Consider the following 13287-nt stretch of genomic DNA (forward strand, 5'->3'; position numbering starts at 1 on the left):
ATGGACATACAAACAAAAAGCATTACTAGGTTACATATACCATATGTTTTGTTTATATTTTTGAGTTTATCTCTTTTTATATGCATTTAACATGCAAATGGTTATATCTGCATGGTTCAGTATTGAAAAAAATGTGCATTGACCAAAATACTGCCATTGTACATATAATATATACATATATATGTATATGTAATATAAATATTTATACATAAATGTATCCGTAATATAAATATTTATGCAATCGTGTATACATAATAAAAATATTTATACATGTATACATAGGTACATATGCAATATATGTATAAATGCGTATTTTTTAAAAGGCCTTCTCAATTATTAGCTTTTTTTTAAAAGAAAAAAATTTTTTCTTCTTATTTTTTTTTTTTTAGAGTAATATTATTAGCTGTGATATTAATATTTTATTTTATTTTATTTTTTATTTTATTTTATTTTTTATTTTATTTTATTTTTTTTTTTTTTTTTTTTTTTTTTTTTGTTTCTTCTTTATTTTATTTGGTTTTTAATTTTATTGCGTTTTTTCATAGAGAATGTGTTTTTTTTTAACGAAACTTTTAACCTTAGGATTTAGTTATATGCCTTTACTGTTATTTTATAAAACAACATGAAACTTAATGAACAAAAGCTTATCAAAATATATGAACGAATGTACATGATTTTTAGAATACAAAAAACATTCTTGCTTGTGAAAAAGAACATATTATTATACGTATAGAGTATATTTGCATCCGCTTGTTTTTAATTTTATATTACGCATTGAGTAATATACACATAATACATACCTAGTACGTATATATATATAAATACATATACGTACATACATATACATATATATCTATCTATATATGTGCGGGGAATCTATATTTCCTGACTCTTTCATATATTCAATTTTTAACGTACAAGTCAAATATATTCCATGCTCAGTAGACCACATATAATAGATAGTATGAGTAGGTGGCTTAATCATTTATGCAATATTATATAGTTAATGCCATACTATTTAGTTACGTGAGGTTTACTTGCTTAATTATTTTTGCATAAATACATGAATATATATATATATATACTCATATATACACACATATATAACGCACTCCTACATGCAATACCTATGACTTTTTTTTTTTTTTTCAATTTTTCACTATATATTATACGTTAATAGATAAAATTATAAAATTTTAGTTTCATATGCACATTAATTTGCTATGTGTTATGTATCTTTTCTAATCCCAAAATTGTAATAATGACATCTAATATATTTTTACCTTTTAAAATTTGCAAGAGCGAATTAGTTTCATTAAAATGAAAAGCGTTCTTATAACTACGTAAAAATATATATATAGATAAATACATACGTACATACATGCATGGATAAAAATACACAAGTACATTCTTGCATACATGATAATACGCAAGCATATACATGCGTCGACAAAAATACGTATGTACATTCATGCATAGATACATACATACGTAAAAATTTGCATCCTTACATACAAGCATAGATAAATACATACGTAAAAATTTGCATCCTTACATACAAGCATAGATAAATACATACGTAATAACTTGCATCCTTACGCACAAGCATAGATACATACATACGTAAAAACTTGCATCCATACGTACACACATTTTTTGAAACCTGCTTTCAACCCTCCTTCTTCCTTTTTTATGCACACTCTAAGAATTTTTTGTTGCAATTAACTTATAAAAGGGGTATACAAATTGTGAGGCACATTTCAAAAAAAAAAAAAAAAAAAAATTTACGAAAGTGTTAAAAACAAGATATACTACGTTATGTTTTGTGAAACACGTTAATAAATTTGTTTATAGTTAATAGAAAAAGGGAAGGCATAATAACACTAAGAAAATTTTTTAAGAGCATCCGTGTTTTGCCTTACATGTACATATAACATAAATATATATATATATATATATATATATATATATATATGTAAATAAATAATTACGAACGGTGAATTATTTTTTATTTTTTCACTTACTACTTTTTACTTTTTATATTTTTATTTTTTTACTTTATCATTATATCACTTTGTAATTTTATAATTTATTTTTTTTATTATTATATTTATTTTTTTATTATTTTATTATTATTTTTATTTTTTTATTATTTTATTATTATTTTTATTTTATTATTATTTTATTATTATTTTTATTTTATTATTATTTTATTATTACTTTTATTTTTTTATTATTTTTTTTATTTTTTTATTATTTTATTTTATTATTATTATTATTATTTTTTTCTTAGCTATTCCATTTAATTTTATTTTCCAGTTTTTACTTCTTTTTACCAAATTAAAGATATATTGTTCTTGTTCATGTTATTGTTCTTATTCTTATATCTTTTCTTTCTTTTTTTTTTTTGTTTTTCCTTAATTTATTACTCCTTTAAGAATTCAGTTTTTTCATTCCCTTTTGAGAAATTCAATTTATCTTTTTTTTTCCGCCCCTTTCTCGCATTTATAAGAACAAACAGGGTGAAACATAAATTTATATGCACATGCACATACATACATATATATATATATTATATAATATATATATATATATATATGCATAAGTTTATATGTGTATATGTAAGGATTATACGAATATACGCAGTTTTATTTTACAAAATAATAATTCACTTATATACACATTATTCATTTGCGTTTGTTCGCATTGTAATTATATAGCACATAAGCTCGTGCATAATAGATATATAAATACTAATGTATAAATTTATAATAATATACACATATATAAAATAATACACACATTTATAAAATAATACACACATATATAATATTACGTACATAATATATACGTACATAACACATACTTACATACGTACATATTTATATATATATTATTTTGTTCTGTATGTATTTGAGCAAACATACATGTTTACATTGTACACTTAAATTTTTTTGCTTTCTCAATTTTACCTCCATTTTAATTACTATTTAACAAACAAAATATATATATATATACGAACAAAGTGTACTTAATAAGAATAAAATCCTATAAAATTTATGATAATTTTTATTAGATTTTTTTTTTATTTTTACATTTTCACATTTTTAAGTATTTTCATATTTATATATATATATATATATATTATATATATATATATATGTATAAGCAAAAATTTATGACAAGAATAGGCAAAAGTGAATGATTATACATAATGTAGTTAACAATGATATATGATGATAAAAGTTGAAAAAGAAAAAAGCTTCACTACAAAGTGTATATATATATATATATATATGTATAATTATATGCATATGACTATATATATGTGTACTTATATTTATGTATGATCATATATATATGTACAATACGTATACATAGAATGTATATGACTAAACATATGCTTCCATATAACAATGTATGTAACGCATCATTACCTATTACGTAGGCTCGTAAGTACAAGTACGTTTAATTATTTATATATGCATATGGATACATTAAAATTGCCTTAGCACTTCCTATTTTTTTTTTTTTTTTTTTTTTTTACATATACTTGAGATACCATTTTTTAGTATATTCATATATATTTATGCATGTATATATGTATTTTTTTTTTTTTTTTATTATGAATAATTACTCCTTTTTAAAAATATTTTTTTTTTTAATGCAGAATTTTTAATACAAAGTTTTTCTTTTAATGAAAGATATGAAATTTCATAATACGTAAAATTACATATGCACATATGTATATATATGTATATTACATATGTAATTTATATATGTATATATGTGTATTATTATGAGTATATGTATGTGCCTAAATATGTGTATATATACATATATATATAATATGTATATATATATATATAAGTATATATATATATATGTTTATATATTTATGTAGTGTATTCATACATATACGTACGGATATATACATAATCATAATAGTCATCGTGATAACTTTTACGTTTGTATGAAATTTTTTTTTTTTTTTACACTAACAATAATAGTTTTTTCCTCTATGCAGTGATTATATTCTTTTACGAGGACAACTCATATTTATGAAGCCCCTCCCCCTCCCCCGAAAAAAAAAAAAAAGTGTTCTCCATTTTGCAGTAGTTTTGTTAATCGCACGCATTGTATATATATGCACACATATGTATATAAATGTGCACTAAGTGTAAATTTCATGTACACGATAAATATATATGTATATGTATATATTATGTGCACGTTTATTTTTTATATATGATTAAACTATACGAAACATAGCATTTTATAAGAATAAACCTATTACCGTTTTATTTAATCCATTGAGGCTGAGGTTTGATACGAACACATGTATGTACCTATGTATGTATTTACGTATATACATTTATATGCAAACATATATACAAACGCACGGTCGTATATGTGTAAAATATATGTAGCATATTTTGTGTACACTTGGAAGTACTTTCATATGTGTACATATATATATATATATACATGCACACATATGATGCGAATACATATAAACATTCTATGTATTAAAATATATGTTAGTACGCTCATTTTTTTTTCCCCCCATCATTTTACAATATAAATATTTTTGAATATATATGTATATATATATATGTGTATATTTTTTTTCCATGAACCACCTTTTTTAATATTTATCCATTTTTAAAGAGATTTTCCCTCTCCCCATTCCCCAAAATTAAATATAATAAAATAAAAATAAAAAAAAAAATTAAAAATAAAATAAAGCAAAAAAAAAAAAAATAAAAAAAAAAAAAGGAAAGGAAAGAAAAATATGTTCCTTTTCCTTTTTTCCCCTTTTATGCATATGTAAATAAAAGAGAAAAAATGAATTTACCAAACAACACTGAAAATTCAGGACAGAATAATATTAATAATAATAATAATAATATAAACATTTTTGAGAGTAACCGAGATAACAATTTTTTAGGGAATGACGATGGTAGTTTTATAGATGATACTAACATAATAGAAGACGAATGTATAACTCCAAAGGATGATGAAGAGAATATTAATTCAAAAAAAAAAAAAAAAATGATACAGGAAATAAAAAGGAAGATAAAAACTTAAGAATGGGAAGAAGTGAATCAAGGAATGAAAATAGTAACAGTGTTCACCCAAGTCGTGATAATAACAGCGGCAATAATAGCGATAACAATAGCGGTAATAATGAAGACAGGCATGACCCTAATAGTAATGATAATAACCATATTAATATTGAGAGTAGTAATATTGATAGTAGTACTGTTCATCGTAGTAACATTCATCGTAGCAACGTTCATCGTAGTAACGTTCATTGTAGTAACGTTCATCGTAGTAACATTCATTGTAGTAATATTGAGCATGGACTCCATTTTCCGAACGGAGGTATTTCCAATTCAGATGTTAGCCAAAATGACGATCTGAATAATGTACGAATAAATAATGCACGAAATGGTGCAATAAGTAGTGCAGTGCATAAAGCAGCGATACATAATACCCCTATGAGTAACCTTATGTCTGGCCATACTAATGCAAATAATAACTCAAATAGCAAGACAATCAACAATAATAGCAGTAACAGTAACAGAATTGTCAGCGGTAGATGTAGCAACATCAATAGTAACAATATAAACAACAGTAGAAACAGCGGGCAGAGCTGTTTGCCCTTTAGTGCTTTTGCACCATATAATGACAACCTATTTCAGAATGAACCAAATAATTATTTTTTGCAAGACGGGATGCATTCGCAGTGTAACGATATGTATGAGGAGGGAGTGAGGGGTCCCATGGATGACGTAGAAGAAATGGATGATGTGGAAGAAGTGATACAAATGGAAGAAATAGAAGAAGATTTAGTCGACCAAGTTGATGATGACTCTGGGCAGTACGAAGAAATGAATGAGATACATGCTCAAGATGATATAAGTGTTCAGCATGTGGAAAGGACAAAAAATATAGGAAAAAATCAAAAAAAAGATGGTGAAGAACAGGTGGATAACAATATTTTGGTCAATAATGATGGTGAAAGTAGCGAAGATAAGCATAGTGATATCCGTAGTGATAACCAGGGTGATAATCGTGGTAATATAGTGAATGACCATGGATTGGTACGCAATGATGACGATATTATGGTCGATTCATTACTGAACAGTGATCATAGGGCCTCATGCTATGGAAATACACGAAATAGGATTATATCAGAAGCAGGGGCACCGGGATTTATAGACAATTTAACTCAGTATTTACAAAAGGAATTAACTTGTCCAATATGCTTAGATTATTTTTACTTACCTGTAACAATGAACTGTGGTCACACATTTTGCAGATATTGTATAGGGCATAATAAATTAAATGGAAAGAATTGCCCTTTATGTAGACAACCATTAGGTCATACTTCATGTATTAATACAATTATATCAAATTTAGTACGTATATATAATTTAAGAAGGAAATCATTAAAGATATATAAATCCATAGAAATAGTAAATACAGTAGATGAGATATGGTGGAATGAAAATTTTATAAAACCACAAGTTAGTATATCTCTTTTTTTAAGGATCTTTTTACATGATATGATATCACCTCCAATATTTTTTGATGATTTAACTTCATGTATAGTTGATTTTTTTACAGTTAATAATTTATGGTCTAAAGCCAAATGGGTATTTAATATAAAAGATTGTCGTATATTTAGCGAATTAATAGGGTATGATAAAGATGATAAAGAAACAACCAATGAAAGATTACATGCATGGGTAGAAAGATATATTACACAGAACCCATCTATGTGTATGAGAAAAGATGAAAAAATTATTTTAAAATTATATCAAGATAGAACACATCGTATTGATAGTCATATTTTTGATTCTACAGTTTTACCTAATAGATTACCATGGGATGGAGGAAGACATGCTAAAAGTCTTATACATATGCCTCATTCATCGGTATCTCTATCCCATTTATTATTTGTTAAGGCAGAAAATAACAACATAGGAGTTGTCGATTGTGGTTCAACCATTGGTACAATGATTAAAGTTAATAATTATCATGTTTTAAAAGAAGGTGATATAATACATATTGGTGACAGGTTAGAAGTAACTGTGTCTATTGACAAAAACACGGCAGGCATGCCTTATAAAGGTTATGTGTGGAATAAAAATGCAAACAAAGTACTAGACAGGCACGAACTGAACGAGCTCATCAAGGCGGAGCTAGTAAGCGGTGTTGGTAGTGTTAACAGTGTTAGCGGTAACAACGATAGCGGTCAAGTTAATAATGGCCAAGTTAATAATGGACAAGTTAATAATGGACAAGTTAATAATGGACAAGTTAATAATGGCCAAGTTAATAATGGACAAATTAATAATGGCCAAGTTAATAACGACCAAGTTAATAATGGACAAATTAATAATGGCCAGATTAATAATGACCATGCTAATAACAATATAGAGATATACAACTCTTCGGAAGGACAAATGCCTTCCTATTGTGAAGATATCGAGTCAAATTTACTAATCAAATTTGATTTTGGTACAGTAAAAGAAGAAATTACATTAAAAACTGAGTACATAGATCCAAAGGGGGTTGTATTAGGTAGAGGTCCATATGCCCAGTCAAGTTATAAGAAAATTTCTGTTACGAATTCTAATGGGTATGTATCTAGAGAACATTGTTTAATATACTATGATGGATCAAAATCATCAGGTGAGAGATGGTTGTTAAGAGATACAAGTACTCTAGGTACCTTTTTAAAGATTAAACCATTTTCTAATCCAGTCCCATTACCAATTGGTTCCATATTTAAAGCTGGTCAGTGTAAAATAGAAGTATGTTCACATGACACGGCACAATTTACACAATATCCAGAGAGATCCATATCACTACATAATACTAATAATAATCCATCCAACTTAGATAATAATGGGGAAAGCAGAAATAACGATAACGAGAGTAACAACACCAACAATAATGGAGGAGGTAGTAGTGCAAGCGGTAATAACAATGGAGGAAATGGACACAGTAATAATAACAACAATGCTGTGGGTGGAGGTGGCAATTACAGCGGAAGAAGCAGCAGCAACGGAAATGAAAATGAAAATGGAAACGTCATTCGAAACAATTGTAACAACTACAGCAATAGCTATAACTGTGGTAATAGTAACAGTCGTAACAACTTCACCAGTAGCTGTGATAACAGTCTATTATATGACATTCCACTTAGCTCCATTCGAAACAATGCTCAGATGGGCTATAACGTTAGCAGGAGCTTATACCCAAATAGTAACAATGGCAGCAGTAACAATGGAAGTAGTAACAATGGCAGTAGTAACAATGGAAATAGTAACAATGGAAGTAGTAACAATGGAAGCAGTAACAATGGAAGTAGTAACAATGGAAGTAGTAACAATGGAAGTAGTAACAATGGAAGCAGTAACAATGGAAGCAGTAACAACAATGACAATTACGAGTGTGATAACCAAAATGATGACTATCACAGTAGTTGCAGCAATATGCATGCATCTAGAGGAAGGAGAAGACAAAGAGTATTGCCACTACACAGCAACAACCTTGAGTATAATATTACCGCACAAAATTTAGAGCACAACAATTTACATTTATCTTTTCGAAATAAAAACAGGCTTACCAGTAAAACCTGCAAGCATAATAATAATCATGGAGATACGTACTTTTATAATTACCTAAGATACAGTGTTAATAATAATGGAATGAACTACAACAGTAGTAGTAGCCACGAATTCAACGATAACAGTGATAACGACGGTGGAAGTAACAACAGAAGAGGTAATGATAATCGAAACGATAGTAATAATCGGAACGATAGTGATAATCGGAACGATAGTGATAATCGAAGCGGTAGCGATAATCGAAGCGGTAGTGATAATCGAAGCGGTAGTGATAATTGTAGTAGCTCAAGTAAAGACTACAAGGGTTGTAATAATTACAGATTTAACGAAAGAACCGAATATGATAATAACACGTTTTACGTCAACTTTAGCAATAATAATAATTATGAACATGATTATAATGAAAATAATTTTATAAATAATTGTACGAATAAAGATGATAACCTTAACCATTTTATGATAAACAAATTTTGTATCAATAATAGTTGTGATATTAGTGTCAGGGATGAAGACGATGAAGATAGATTTCGTGTTCATAAATACTGTCTAAATAAGAATAATTTCAAATATGCAAATAATTGCAAGTTGGACAACAACCTCTTTCACCATAATTGTTTGCTTAGTAACAATACTATAGAAAATTGTAAGCGTTTTCATAGAAATTACGACGCGAAATTCTTTTGTAATAATAGTATTAATTCGTTAGCAGTTGATAAAGCTAATAGTAATGGTAGCGGTAATGGTAGTAGGAACGGCAGGAGTAGCTGCAGTGCTAACCTCAACACATCGGACTCTTTTTTTTACAATATAATGAACACAGAAATGGTTGGAAGTAACGAAATAAATCCGAAGCAAGTTAACCATCCGAATTTATTGAATATTAAAGCTAGTAGCATGTGCCTTATAAACGTTAAAAAAGTAGAAAAGAGTAAGTTGAACGAACTTATTATACCATATAAAAACATTAACAAAAATAATAATGTGGACCGTAAGGTCAACAAGCATGCTTTTAAAAAGTACAACATTAGCAATTTGAATGGAACAACAAATGGCGGCTATAATAATAATAGTTGTCTTAATGATAATAGTAGTAAGCATAAGCATAACCATAACTGCCTGAACAATAGCGGTCTCAGTGCAACTGTTAGTTATGGTGGAGTTGTTAGAGAGAATGTTGGTACGGATATTGGTGCAGATATTGGTGCGGATATTGGTGCGGATATTGGTGTGAATGGAAGGAGTGGACACGTTAATACTACTTCCAGTAACAATTGCACGCATAACAAATTAGATGGAGGTTCCTCGAAAAAAAAGAGAAACCATGCACAAACGTTCTTCTACAAAAATCAAGCAACAATTAAAGATGAAGGAGACGAAGAAGAAGAATTACACGCAAAAAATATGAACTGTTCAGATAATTCGTCTATCATATATAACGAAATGGAATCATTTAAATTATTATATGATTATATTAATAATTTACATTTAAATAACAAAAAGAAGAGCACAAATCATCGTAATAATTTAATAGCTGAAAAGAATCATGATTATGATAATGATGATGAACTTTTTCATATCTTAAATAACTCCAATGTACATACAAAAAAAATTAACTTCTTAAATCTATTTGCCTCTGAACAGTTGCCTGACCACGTGCATAAAAAATTGAGCAAAAATTTTCTGTTGGACAATGAAAAAACTAAGAATATTCTATTTAACGAGCACGTAAATGCAAACCAGAATAACTTAGTTTATTCCATCAAGATGAACAACTGATAGGGAATAGGAAGGGTGATGATGGTGTGTGTGTGTGTGTGTGTGTGTGGTGGGGGTGGTGGTGCCTTCATTTGTATGTTAACTAACTTTTGCACATGCATGTGCAACATATATATACACAAATGGATATAAAAATGCATACACATAATAATACGAACAAGCCGAAATAATATATATGAAGACTGAAGGAATTTTTCCATTCTTTCCTATACATATCTAAATGTGTACATGTACAACACCTTCCACATGCATGCACATATGTTATAGTAACAGAGTGCTTACTCAAAATCTTTAATAAATCCGTATCCATCATATATATATATATAGACTGTTGTGTGCAAAAAGAAGACTAGACGAACGAATACAGTCGTTTGTTAGCAGATCCAAAAAAATTGAAAAACAAAAAAAAAAAAAAAAAAAAAAAAAAAAAAAAAAAGAAAAAATTAAAAAGAAGAAAAAAGAAAATTTAAAAAAGTAAAGAAAAACGAAAAACGAAAAACAAAAAACAAAAAACAAAAAAAAAGGCAAACAATTTATGCATATTACTTAGAATATAGATATATATTATGTATGCATGTATGTATATGTACGTATATGCACGTATATATTTGTAGGTCTTGCGTATTTATGTATATATACGGATGTTATAAAATATGAATGTTAACAATTTTTCCAGCTAATAAGTTGTTTTCAAAAAGCGCGAGAAAAGCGTATTAAAATAATTGATTATTTTTGTATACTATTTTAAGCACTATACTTCCAATGTGCATATATATATGCACAGGTATTTATATATGTATATGTGTGCATGCATTTTATTGAATATTATGTGTTTTTTGTATACTTGCATACAAAAATAACTGATGCAGTTTTATAATGTAGTTGTATGAACTAAAAAATTTATGACAATTCTTTTTAAAAACAATTTTTCTATTTCCTCTTCTATGTGAACTTAATGCATTTTTTATAAAATAAAAGCAGTATTCTGAAAATGTAGTTCAAGGAAGTTCTACCTGCCAATACACTGATAATTATTAGCATGGATATGCATATATAGGTGCATATATGCACCTATATACGTATATATATATATATACATACTGTGAATATGCATTATATACATTTTGTCCATATAACGCACATTGCACTTATTACGAGCTTTGCGTATATTTAAGTAAAATTGTTTACTTTATTAACTTGGGGGAACATATTTATAAGATAAAGTACGAATTTATCCAAATATATATATATACATTTATATATATGTACATGTGTTGTTTGTATGTGCTCATATATGTATCTATATACACCCTTAAGCCATGTGCATTTTATGCTATTTAACCTTGTGAATAATGTAGCTTACATATTTTTGTTATACAATAAATAAAGGTAAAAAAAATAAAAGAAAAGAAAAAAAGAACTCCGCTAGTAAGAATTACTCCATTTATATATATATTTTTTTTTAAATTGTTTATTAAATTTTTTTTTTTTTGTCCTTCCTTACAACTCCTACTAAAGAATGATGAAATTTATTCCTAATATTAAGAATTTAGCAAAATATAAAATATGAAAATATGGTTGAATACACACAAACATACGTATATATCTATTTATGTATATGTGTGTATTTATGCATTTATGCAGTCGACCCATAAACTTTTATCATGTGCATATATATTTCCATTTTGAAGCGACTGTTTATATAACCCCCTTTTAATTACATGTCTAGAATGAAAATACAGAATTAAAAAATAAAATAAAATACAGCAAAATAAAAATAAAATAACAAGATTTAATTAGCTAACTAGACAATATAATTGCTTATCTTTTTTTGATAAATATTTTATGAACATACTACGACACCTATTTTAAACAATGAACAGAAAAAGTAATATCATTTGTATGTGTTATGCTGTTGTACATTTGGTGTAGGAACAAGATTTATGCTTCATTTCACTTATTTTTCTCTAAAAAAAAAGCAAAACGGAGCGAACGTCAATTAGGAGACTAACGTAGGCTTTTTACGTAATTATTCTTATTTATGTATTTCCCATGAAAAATGACAAAAAGGGCGAAAAAAAGGATAAAAAAGGGATAAAAAAGTAGTAAAGATGATATAAGAAAATTAAGAAAAAAAAACAGAATATGATATAAAAAATTTAGAAAAAAAAAGAAGAAAAGATGATAAAAAATTAAGAAAAAAGGCAGGCAACAATTGTGCGACAGAAAGGATGCTTATTTGTAAACATCTTAAAGCCCATAAACATATATATATATGTATGCATATGTATTTATATACAATGAAGACAGATTTTTATTTCTTCCCTTTGTTAGGAATAATTTTCTAGTCCTTTTATACTATTTACATGTCTTTTCCATTTTAGGATGTATATATATTCATTTGTGTCTTTTTTTTTTTTTTTTTTTTTTTTTTTTTAAATTACAAGTTATGGGATGGTCTTTTATGTATAACACACCTTTGTTACTTGCTACTCGCTCCTTGCTACACGTTAATTGTCGTTATTATTTTTTTTTTTTTTTTTCTCCTTATGTTTCTTTCATCATGTAAAAATAAACATTCACTTGGTGGGTGGTAACACATATAGATATGAACCAATTTTATGAAAAGAAAAAAAAAGTAGTATATAAGAAGGGAAAAAAAGAGAGATAAACAAGGAACATATATATATATATATATATATGCGTGCTTTATATACATACAAAATATGCATATGTCTAAGTACACATATATATATATATATATGTACTTGAAAAAGTAACGTCAGACAAAAATAACAGGGAACATGAGAAAGTAAAATGCACACAAAAAATTACTTCACACACGATTTTAACAAGGACAGTT

The 13287-nt window shown here is 27.0% G+C and overlaps 1 pseudogene across 1 annotated transcript; it reads left to right on the top strand.

Moving 5' to 3' along the window:
* The first annotated feature begins 4848 nt into the window (after window positions 1-4848).
* MKS88_004795 lies at window positions 4849-10424 on the top strand (annotated as a pseudogene). The gene is made up of 2 exons: window positions 4849-5002; window positions 5065-10421. Coding segments are annotated over exons 1-2 (5511 nt in total).
* Window positions 10425-13287: the final 2863 nt, after the last annotated feature.

Source organism: Plasmodium brasilianum, chromosome 13, assembly GCF_023973825.1.
Source record: "Plasmodium brasilianum strain Bolivian I chromosome 13, whole genome shotgun sequence".
Classification (NCBI taxonomy): Eukaryota; Apicomplexa; class Aconoidasida; order Haemosporida; family Plasmodiidae; genus Plasmodium; species Plasmodium brasilianum.